This window comes from Maniola jurtina, chromosome 4 (genome assembly GCF_905333055.1).
Source record: "Maniola jurtina chromosome 4, ilManJurt1.1, whole genome shotgun sequence".
NCBI lineage: Eukaryota > Metazoa > Arthropoda > Insecta > Lepidoptera > Nymphalidae > Maniola > Maniola jurtina.
In genome coordinates this window covers 15,438,155-15,450,299 of record NC_060032.1, presented here as the reverse complement: position 1 = coordinate 15,450,299, position 12,145 = coordinate 15,438,155, and the positions used below count along the sequence as shown (strand labels likewise).

Below are 12,145 nucleotides of genomic sequence, written 5' to 3'. Positions count from 1 at the left end.
TAGCTGCAAACCCAGACAAACAGTTCGTGTGCAGACAGGTAGGTGTTCCGGTAGTAGGAAAACGTAATTAAATCAGTTCCTTTATACGGAGTGGAAGTGGTATGATATTGACCTCTATCACTTATCACTTATTTATCACTATTGACATAATGCACTTTTTACCGAGGAAAAAAAGACGCTACGCTTCTCTGCGTCGGTATGAATAGATGCTTACAGTTCTACCAACATAACAAAAACTCATTTCTGTAATGTTGTTTATATGACGATTCGTAAAAACATTTTTGAGCTCCAAATAATTTACTGGGTCTAACGATTGTGAAAGAACTGGCAACATGTCCTATCTTAAATTGACAATTTCACTTCATGCTATTTTGAACTCCACAGACAGTTCAGACAGAGGGTATCAAATGAGTCACGGGGAGCTGCTAGATTCAGGCGGCGCAAGTGTGGTCATCCCTGCAAGAGACCTATGTCCAGCGGTGGACTATATCGATTGACGATGACAATAATGATTTAGCTGAAGGAAATAAGTTACTGTAAACTTGTTAAAACGGAGATAGTACCGTGTTGCCAGTTCACTGTCGATATACCATATTTCGTCTATTTGGAACTAATGATTTGTAAAATCGATTTGGAGCTAGCTAATCACCAAACAATAAAATAGTATTATCAAAGTGAGTGAGGCTCTGGATGATACCTTAAGGTCGTTTTACGCCATAAAGAGCGACATTGCGGCATGTCACAGGCTACAATAAAATTTAATAAGCATGAATCTGGCACTGTAGAATCATAATATTCCTATTCTACAGCACGATGTTGAACCGAAATGACTGTCGCATGCTGCTTAAGGCCGCAAAATTGATATTTCCATTTATAGCATGCCGCATTGTCACATTGCTCCGGCGCAAAACAGCCTTAAGCGTGTTGTCTCATGCAACTGAAAAGTAACAATTAAATACGTTTCGTATAATTACAGTAATACTCTTGCTATATACAGAGTTGCGAGAAGGCCGCGGTCAGTCCCCGACGATGGCAACGCTCGTCTCCGGCTTGGCTGCTCGTCACGCGCGAGGGCCACTCTTTTCACCCATACGCTTTATCAGCTCCGATATTAACTCTCTGAAACAAGCAGTAATAGAAAGATTTTAATTCGGTGCCGGGTCCGTGTTACCACCATTTTGTCCCGCTGGTGTGTCTTTGGTATACCACTACGTACCCATGGTCCCAATGATGGGTCTACTGTATACCACCATATCGTCTCAAGTCCGTGGGCCCATCACTTTGTCGTACTGATGAGTCTACGGTATACCGGTATACCAGTCAGTATACGTGGTCACACTACGTACGGGTCTACGATATATCACCACGCGTACACGTATTCTCACTGGTGAGTCTAAACTTTAAGGGATCCCAGTTACCACCATGTACTCGTGACTCGTGGTCCCAATAGTAGAATTACGAGATTAATGTATTTCAACCTTTGAATTCTATCAACGTTGGTGAGATTTGTGAGAAAGTCTCATACCAGGAACACATTGCAAGATAATGAGACAAAGTGCGCTTTTTCGTTCGAAGTATTTGTCAGAATCAAATACGGATATTGCATAAAGGGCGATAGTTTGCGACAGCGCGTGCAGGAGGCGCGGCCGGACTGATGGCGCGAGGGTTTTTATGGAACTCATCTGTATATAAGAGGGTCATTGTTTCTAGCAGGCATATATTACTCACCTGTATATAAGAGGGTCCATGTTCCTAGCGAGCATGTACAGAAGCCACCAGTCGCCGACGTCGGTCCGCCGCGACACGATCACTGCGGTCTCCATGGCGATCGTCCGCGACCGCGCGTGCAGCAGACGCGGCCGGACTGATGGCACGAAGATTATAATCAGTCTGCAACATACAACAATCAGGAAATAAGGTTATAAGGTCCAAAGAACAATTCCAATATCTAGGATGACTTTTCATTTTATCGTAATTGCCTTGCTGTAATCAGTTTTTTTATCAAGTAGTTAGGCTATCTCTATTTTGATCTGTCAGATGGATGGATGGAATCTTATTCAGGAAATACATCCTGGATTATAGGATTAGGACATAGGATTCATTGTGGTCTGGTCAAATTTAAGATGGAACAGAGCTTTTAAAAAAAAATATTAACGCAAAAACAAGGAAGGAAAATCAGAGTAAATCTTAAGAGAAATTCTAGGAATTGTGGTAAGTCATTTGAGATACTCAAGAATACTTCTGGCCATTATAGCCAGGAAGTGGGATAGGATAACTAAATTCTTATTCTACACTATTCAAATTAAAACAACCGATACACAGGTTACTAAGAATCCGCAACCTATAAAAGTCATGTGAACGGTAAACTCAATAAACCATTCTTGATTAGAAGATTCTTTATATATCTCGATCTAGACTCTAGAGTATTCATATGTTGACAGTGCACTTGTGACTCAGGGAATCAATAACCCCTCGTTAGATGTACTAATTCTGTTAACTGTAAGTTAATTCATACATAGTAAACATTAATTAGGGGCTACTATACTAACACTATTCTCAAATTAAAACAACAAGACTACTAAGAATCCACAATCCATAAAAGTTATGTATAAAAGATTAACTCAATGAATCCATTATTGACTAGAAGATTCTTTACATATTTCGATCTCGAGCATTCAAATATAGACAGTGCACTTGTGACTCAGGGTATGTAATCAATAACCCCTCATTAGGTTTAACTGTGAGCTGGTGTCGTAGACAGTAAACAGTAATTAAGGACAACCAGTCAGCGATAAGAGAACAAAGTGAAATGTTTGATCTGCTGAGGTGAATGACGTGCTTCTTATCGTGGTAACATTATGTAATCGTTAGTGAATAAATTATCGCAAACGATAAGAATAATCACAATTTGCAATAATTATATGGTACTAGAGGATGCCCGCGGCATTTTAAAATTCCGTAGGAACTCTTTGATTTTCCGGGATAAAAAGCGTATGTCCTTCCCCGGGATGTATCCCATGTCTGTACCAAACATTAAAATCGGTTCAGCGGTTGGGCCGTGAAAACGGAGCAGACAGACAGACAGACAGACAGACAGACAGACAGACAGACAGACACTTTCGCATTTATAATATTAGTATGGATTGCTTTAAAAATGAAGAGCGCAATATTTTCTACTTGTACAGGACATCGCGAAATCTATGACTAATTTTTGAAATCTATTGTGTAATACATTGATCCAAAGCTTTGCTACTGGACTTGGCTAACAAGTACAGGGCCGCTTGGCGTAAAGTTTTTGCGCAAAGTAAGACTAGCGCCTCTATAGTTTTTTATTCGAAGGTGAACCAAAAAGCGCAAGAGAAGCGAGCGCCAAATACTTAGTGGACTTACCTGTAGAGGACGAGTAGGGCTAGGATGAATGCGAGTATGATGTACCAGAACCACAGGAAGATGTAGGTCTTCTCGTTAACTATGTTGAGCGGTAGGATGCAGAGCGAATCATGAGTCTGGATGGTGCCCGACGCTCCGTACTTATGGAACGTACACTTGGTAACTCTCGGGAACACGTAGATCATCGGATCATATCTGAAATGGGAACACAAGACAACAAAAGTTAAAAGATTTGGTACCGCAGTTTGTTAAAGCTTAAGGCTTAATTACTAAAACAGTGGCTGATAAATAAATCCATAAACTAAAGCTCCATGTCAGTGTCAGAATAGTTCCCAGTGGAGCAAAATTGTGGACAAAGAGAGCTGGCCTACACCACGAATTCAAAGTTGTTTAACTGGCCATGAATCGATGAGGTTTTGCGGTTTGTCTCTCATAGATTTAAACCTGCATATCCTCGCGTCCTAGGCGCCTTTGACAGTGGCCTAGTGCCAGGGTTTTTTGTGTGTGCCAAGTGTGCAAAATTCCAAAAGTGCCAAATTTTAGGTATGTTTTTTTTAATTCAGTACTTAGCAACTGTTAAAGCCATCTAGTAGCGAATAGCGATCTACAAATTTGTTTATACCTTTCCTCTTGCGGAACTTCGCTGTAGCCCAGAACCCTGGTGCCGTAGGAGAAGAACTCGCCGTTGAAGAAGGCGTCCATCATCCACAGCTGCAGCACGATGTTGATGAGGCAGAGCAGCTCGCAGCCCCAATACCTCAGCGCGTACAGTTTGTGCGTCTGAAAGTGAACATTCAATTAGTATTTTTTCGTAGATCGAGTATGCAGAAGGATTTGGGAGCCCACAGCATTATTATCCCAAGAAAACCGCTGACATTATGTGATTAATGACCATGGATCATGACCCTCAGCGATGAGCTGGATAGGTGTGAAAGATTCCTGTACCCTCACACCCATGCTCAGCTAAGTCAATGAAGTTATCACGTCAAATCTGATCGTCGAATTTGACTTTCGAGAGACATAAGAAATCTTATAAAATAGGTATCAGGAGGTAGTGATTGGCTGACTTATTACATCATTATGTAATAGGTCAGCAATCACTAACCAAACCAAATATTTTGGTGATTATAACCGGGAAGAAAGGGCCGAAGCGGAAGCTATTAATTCTGATCTCCAAAGTTTAATCAGTTACCGTCTTGGGTTAACGTTACCAAGGCAATCGATTAGTCGAAACGCAACTAGGCCACACGTCCCTCAATTAGACACTAGAGTTAATAAGAACTTCATTCAGCTATAAGATCATTCGAGTAATTGGTGTCGGAAACAGTATCGGATGGTTGACGGTTGACCGCAATTGGAAGCTTCTCTGATAAGTCCTGTAACAATGGCACCTTCAGAACATAATGGTGCACACATCGAATGTCTGTCATCAGATAACGCAAACATGCGGGTCTTACCGCCCACTAAGATGCGTTGCTACGTGAGACTGAACTACGACCTAGCTTATCAAGAGTATTAACAGGGCTCTCTCCGTCACTCGCTTCATACAATCGTAGTTCCAATTTCATTTGAATATTAAGCAACCAAAGTCCATGAAATTTTACAGACGTATTCTAGAAACTAATATCTGTGTCTGTGGTGTTTTAGATTTTTCTAAAAATATGTAGTTTTAAAATTACAGGGGCTCAAAGATTTGTATGTAAATTTTTAAGACCGCGTAACTTTGAAACCGAATATTTTAACAGAAATCTGGAAAACCACAGACATAGATATTAGTTTCTAGAATATTTCTGCAATATTTCATGAACTTTGGTTGCTTAATATTCAAATGAAATTGGAACTACGTTTGTATGAAGCGAGTGACGAAGAGAGCCCTCTTAATTATGTAAGTACCTACTCTTTAGATGGGAATAGTAGGATCTTTTTGTTTTCCCAGAACATCAGATAGTTCTCTGCATTCGGCTAGGTAAAATTGAAGGATAACAGAATTTCTGCCTCTTTCTGCCTGAAATAGCGCACGGACCCAAGCTAAAGTCACAGAGTAAGGATCTTCTTTATTTATACTGTGGTAACGTACTGGGTCCCTGCTTTATATACCTACCTTTTATGAAAAAATTACCACTTCAGCATCGCAACAGGTTAGTCGGTTTCTACTTTGCTATTTACGAACCTCCTCATTTCGGATTTGATAATGTAGATCACGCACTTTTATATTATACAGATGAAAATATTGTGAACTGGATATCAAATTCTGTTTCATAAGACCGAAATGTTTAATCTGTTAACAAAAATATTTATACTGCAGACGAGAACAAAAACTGTAATTTGAACTTTCGTAGGCATATTTATTAAACAAAGGCAGCATATCTATATGGGAAGCGGTATTAGGCTATGGATGCAAACTTCAAGGTGAGGCGTAGTGTAACACCGTATTATGGTAATTCTGCTTTGTTTCTTGATAAAATCCGTTGCATAGTAATTAAAATTCGTACATTATGTATAACTAGGTAATGCTTAGTAACATCCGAACTGGTGATATTCTCAGAACACACAGCAGAAACTCATATAAGCGTCGTCGGTCAGAAAAAGCAAGTACCTATTATTTAAATATTTTCATCGAATTATTGGAATGTCCTCCCAAAACCTACGAGAAGAACACAGATTCAACCCGTAGAGGTTATATGAGAGTATTAATCTAAGAAAACTAGTGGCAAAATAAATAATTTAATTAGAGCGTGATTGCTATCACAACGTCTAATTATTCAGTTCACGATCCAAACTAATATTTTGGCGATACAAATAAAGAAGTCCAAATAAGCTGCAAGAAAACGGCAAGGCTATTGAAGATAGAATAAAAACGAACGTTGACATGAAAGCTGTATTCCTAGTATTGCTAATGGCGTAGTACTTTCTAGAAACCCGACATTACATCCCAGCCTCCATTAATTCAACAACACGAATGAATAAAACATAAAGCCCCGAGACCCTTGAGCAAATAATGCAAAAACTGGTCAAGTGTGTGTCAGAAGTAGGGTTCTGTAGCTAGTGGCTAAAAACTTTGGCGGTTATTACTTTTAAAAACTTTCTAAAAAAAAACCTCACAATGTATCACTTGAAAGGATACACCTTTTTTTCAAGATTCTAATATTCATCTGTGTTGGTATGGTAAAAGTACTTAACTGCTGAATCTCTTGTGAATCCTGTGAAGCTTAACAAAAACTGACAGCATTACAAAATTTAACTAAACCAGATTAAGCAATTTCGTGCAAGTGTGCCTTATATTTTATTTTAAATGACTGTGACACAGACAGACGGACCGATGAACTGACGAAACTATAAGTCCTCCTACGGGAGATGTAACTATAAGTACTCCTACGGGAGACGAAACTATAAGTCCTCCTACGAGAGACAAAACTATAAGTCCTCCTACGAGAGACAAAACTATAAGTCCTCCTACGGGAGATGTAACTATAAGTCCTCCTACGGGAGACGAAACTATAAGTCCTCCTACGAGAGACGAAACTATAAGTCCTCCTACGGGAGACGAAACTATAAGTCCTCCTACGGGAGATGTAACTATAAGTACTCCTACGGGAGACGAAACTATAAGTCCTCCTACGAGAGACAAAACTATAAGTCCTCCTACGGGAGATGTAACTATAAGTCCTCCTACGGGAGACGAAACTATAAGTCCTCCTACGAGAGACGAAACTATAAGTCCTCCTACGGGAGACGAAACTATAAGTCCTCCTACGGGAGACGAAACTATAAGTTCTCCTACGGGAGACGAAACTATAAGTTCTCCTACGGGAGACGAAACTATAAGTCCTCCTACGGGAGACGAAACTATAAGTCCTCCTAAGGGAGACAAAACTATAAGTGTTCCTATAGCAACTACTACGGGACCCCATAAACATGTAAATAAAACATTGGGTACAAACCGCAATCTAAACCGAATTGTAAATAAGGTAAAACGTCAAACAAGTTATATTTAGCCATTATTTGGCTTGAAAACTATAGTTTCCCATAAATCTTACATACGATTCTGGAAAATCAAACATAGATAGAAATCTGATGGGGTTTGAAGTCCAAATCCACGTGGACGAAATCGCAGGCATCATCCAGTAATTTCTATACGCAGACAAAATAAAAACCGCCTGTTATCGCCTGTTAAAAATAGTAACAAAAGAGAGTACGCTAAAATCATAACTGAACAATTAACTAAAGAACCCCAAGCCCCCAAAAATAAAAGACCTACCACTATTCTTTGGCTCAGTATTATCACAATCAGGGCAGGCGGATGGCAGATGCCCGTGTCCTTTTGTAGCGAGGCTGCACCTGGCACTTTTTGTGCTACCCTTGCAACGATTGATAGATGGACTTCCCGTACAGTAGCGCACGAAAGTTTAGCTTTAGTTGCAGTCTAAACATCACATTAAAATAAAATGTGGACCTCGTGTGTTGTCGAGTGTACTTAGGATGCAAAGGAGCGTAATGAGATTGCACTCTGACGCATAACAAATAAATTTCAATTCGTTCAAGCAAAACATAGGAAACAAAGGTTACTTCTACATCCATACTAATATTATAAATGCGAAAATGTGTCTGTCTGTCTGCCTGCTACGCTTTCACGGCTCAACCGCTGAACCAATTTTAATGAAATTTTGTACAGACTTAGGATACATTCCGGGGAAGGACATAGGCTACTTTTTTATCCCGGAAAATCAAAGAGTTCCCGCGGGATTCCTAAAGACCCATCCACTTAACCGATTTGTACGTTTGGTAGCTTGCGTCCCTGTAACATTTTATACCGGAAAATCAAACAGTTCCCACGGGATCTTTAAAAACCTAAATCCACGCGGACGAAGTCGCGGGCATCCTCTAGTATTATATAATCTTTTGGTAAATACCTGAGCCCTACAGATTTATAAGAATGTATCTATTAAGTAGATGTGTTTATAATAAAACTATTCAAATAGTTGGAAATTGGAACCCATTTCGAACTATAGCGTCGCTGTCGTCGATATTTTCAGTGCCTGAATTTATACTTGGTAATACTGGATTTTAGCCAATAAATTCCTCTTACATAATGTAATGGATAATAGATTACCTAATGGTTATTGTGACAAAGCTTCGTAATGTCCTATGACTCCTATGTATGACAGTAAACTAGGTATATTTAGAAGGCTCGTAAAAACACCCACATCAACAGAAGCCACGATATTGTTGCGTGTTGACTGCTGACACCAATCGAACCTACAATCATCTTTTGCATATAGTATAGAATTATGTCAGTGTGATTGTTTCAAGCATGTTTTACGCATCCTTAAACTTTGATAACTACCTACGTCTTTGCAGTAAAATAACTAATGAATAGTTACAGAATAGAGACGCCTTTTTGTTACTTGCCCTCGCTTGCGTAGGATGTTTTATATAATTAAAATTTGTAATAAGATTCTATAACCGAAGACCAACCAAAAGACAAGTTAAACAGTCTACCTGAAGAAACATTTAGTTCTATCCTCTACGTTGAAAGTTTAAGATGGTTCAGGTAAGGAAAAAAATGATGTAGTACTAGCCTACTGGTGAGATTTTTAAAACATACCTAGATTATCTTTTGATTGCAAGCAGACCGCTGGCAAGTGATGATCCAGCCTAAGGTGAGCGCGCTTTACCTCTTAACGTTTCAAAGTTTATTAGTTCTGCATTTAAAGCAATTAAGAGCTGGGCCACACCGAACGCGTATGCAGCACGTACACGTGACCACGCGCGTAGTGACGCGCGTGAATCCATAGACATGACAGCACGCATTACGTCTACGCGAACGTTCACGTCACGCAAGCGGTATGCCATATCTCATACAGTTCCATACATTACAACGTCATGGTACGCGCTACGTCTACGCTTACGTGCTGCATACGCGCTTGGTGTGTCCCAGCCTTAAATGTCACTTGCTCAAGCGGTGAAGCAAAAAAAATCCAAGTATTCATATTATATAAGCTTCACTTATGCAAATCATTTTGCAAAAGTCAGAGTCAAAAAGTCTACCTACCACAAAGTACTAATAAATCATATCTTTACAATAGCTAAGCGAATATGCTCCCTCTCCCCAAGTTCTTTGATTCAAGTGTCACTTCAGTCCAGCCCTTGCTATGAACATTCTAAAGATTGGGGCCGAAAGAGTACCTTGTGGGACACCCACGCTTTTCCCTTACCGTGTCTCTGCTATTATACCCGCATCTGTGAATACTTGAAGAGTGCCCAATTTGAATGTTATACCTACATCTACTGCGGTATGGATATGGAAGGTACTTAAGGTTCTTTGATCCTCTGAAGAATAATGGATACCTGTTCACCATGAAGATTAGGGTAGACTAAATGCCTCGTGAAAGTAGTGCTAGTTTTGGCATTTTTTAACTTCTTAAATGGTTTTTTCATCAAAAATTTGTTTTTCACCCTCCCTGATATTTATATTTCAGAGTACTTACAGAGTACTACTAATATACAAGTTATATTACTCAAGTTTATATTTTTATATAGTTTATATAGTATATTTTTCCTATTTTTCCCTAATGCATTAAAATGGAGTCGTTTGCTTTTATCGCAACTGTATAAACTCTAAAAATATATCTGTTTTAAATAAAAGTTAAAAAAATAAGACCATCATTTCTCTCCAACATCTAAAAGAACTATATGTAAACTATGAAATATGAAAAGAAGCAAAAACTTAACTTTAAGATATACAAAAAATAACAAGTTTCGAAACTTTTTTGCGAAAGCTGATTTCCGAGCCCAGCTGTAACCAATGGTCAGTTTTTGTTGGCTGTGCCGTTTTTTGCATCATGTAGTCGGGTTCCAGCCAATATCTATATTATACTCTGTATCATTGATGCCTCACTATTAGGCCTGGTCAATATTTTCTTGCCATTGGTAGTGGGGAGTGCAGTATAAAAATAGAAGGAAGACCATAATATCGTTTCACCTTGTTTGCATCAGGTTATATTAATAAGTAGGTAACATTTACCACACAAAACAAAATTTTTTGCTATCTACGAAAACCCGTATCCACATAAAATTATATCATCAATTGCTCAAAATAACAAGTGATCACAATCTCATGGCACAGATTTACTTGTTGACGTGTGCAGTGGAACTTAGCTTTTATAGTCGTAACAATAATGATGAAAATGGTATTGTGACACAAATTAAAGTAGTGAACTCAGACACAGTTGCTTCGCGGAATAAAACGAAAGCCAATTTAAATACGGTACAGGTTTTTATTCGGGAAACGAAAGCTGATGCGAAAAAGCACGTCGAATTGAGAAACACTTCAGAAATCAGTTAAAACAGCGCTATTGATAAGAAACCCATTACAATCAACTTTTTTATATCTGTAATTTTAAATAATACTTAAATAGTACTTATATAAATCTTGCTTAAACTAACATGTAAAATAATGTAGTTTATAATTGAGTTAAAAACTGATAACATAGCAAGACGAAGTAGTCAAAGATAAACTAATGGACGAGAATACATTTAGAAACTATACTAAGGTAAGTAGTAGTACTAAATAATAGAATAACTCAACGAGTCTCGAAGCTGAAGAATTAATATATAGGGAATTAATATATCGAAGAATATAGACATTGAGGGTGACAGTTGTCACTGGTTGAACAATTACTGAGCTCTCGCGTCAAGTCATCACACCCCTCCCGCACCCCTGAATTATCGCAGGACCGTACAAGGTTCGGAATGCCGTTCCTACCGAGAAGAACTAGCAAGAAACTCGGCGGTTGCTATTTTCAATTTTAACATATTATTCGTACTCTGTGTTATAACTGTAAATAACCCACTTTTGCACAGCTAATTCAGTTGAATGATTCTTGGAACGGAGCGAGGGTCAATTTACACACGGTACTGGTATTCAATCGTGTTTTGAATGGAAGGTAAGCCGATGCGTCTGTTACCACGACTGCCTGATTGTGTTACACTGCTATCAAGGACAAACAAATGTCAAATTTCCAGTTATTTCAAATGACCATGAAGTAGCGTTCTCCACTGTATGTTAAATTTTCAAGTTAGTTTGCAAGATAAACTTGCACTTGATGATAATCCTGCCTGCCATTGAGATTGGATTGGTCTCCGCTACTCTCCGATCGCAGTGGAAATCAATCCTAATCTAAGAAAGTCTGGGTTCGAACGCTCTTGCCTCGAAGATGCCTTTTCAATCGTGCTTTGAACGTGTTCAAGTGCAGGAAACACGCCGGGAAGACGTTACCTATATGAGAAAATAAGAAAAACGCGCGCACTCTGGGTTGGTGTGACCAACTAGACAAAAAGTCAGGTTTTTGATTTATTTTCGTGTTGTTCATACTTTTGTATGGGTACCTACTTTAAATTTTTGGTTAACGACGCAATCATTTGCGCCAACGTTTTTTTCATAATTATTTGTAATACAAGGAAGTGATTGACACAAGTCATTAAATCAATTCCACGGCGTGCATTGACTCACAGCGACATGTATGAAGTACCGTTAGTGAGGCAAAAAGTAGCGACGACCAGCCACCGTGGCATTGTATTAGTTCACTCAGACTGTAGCCAACGTCATACATAATGTACGGCCACATTATAGCCTTCCTCGGTGCTTGAAGACCAAAGCATTGCATGCATGCACCAACCATGCATGTTGCCAATGATGATAAATGGACTGAGACATGGTCGCTAACTATGGGCTTCATAGGAAAGAGTCACAACT

At 39.0% G+C, this 12,145-nt stretch overlaps 1 protein-coding gene across 1 annotated transcript in view; it reads right to left on the bottom strand.

Moving 5' to 3' along the window:
- Window positions 1-438: 438 nt before the first annotated feature.
- The window catches only part of LOC123864146 (innexin inx1), a 62,511-nt gene continuing 50,804 nt past the window's right edge, over window positions 439-12,145 (bottom strand). The window contains exons 5-8 of the mRNA XM_045904422.1: window positions 4,013-4,170; window positions 3,391-3,585; window positions 1,729-1,890; window positions 439-1,119 (exon numbers count right to left, since the gene is read on the bottom strand). Of these exons, the coding sequence (XP_045760378.1) occupies window positions 1,062-1,119; window positions 1,729-1,890; window positions 3,391-3,585; window positions 4,013-4,170 (573 nt within the window). The 3' untranslated portion in view covers window positions 439-1,061. The remainder of the gene's footprint in view (window positions 1,120-1,728; window positions 1,891-3,390; window positions 3,586-4,012; window positions 4,171-12,145) is intronic.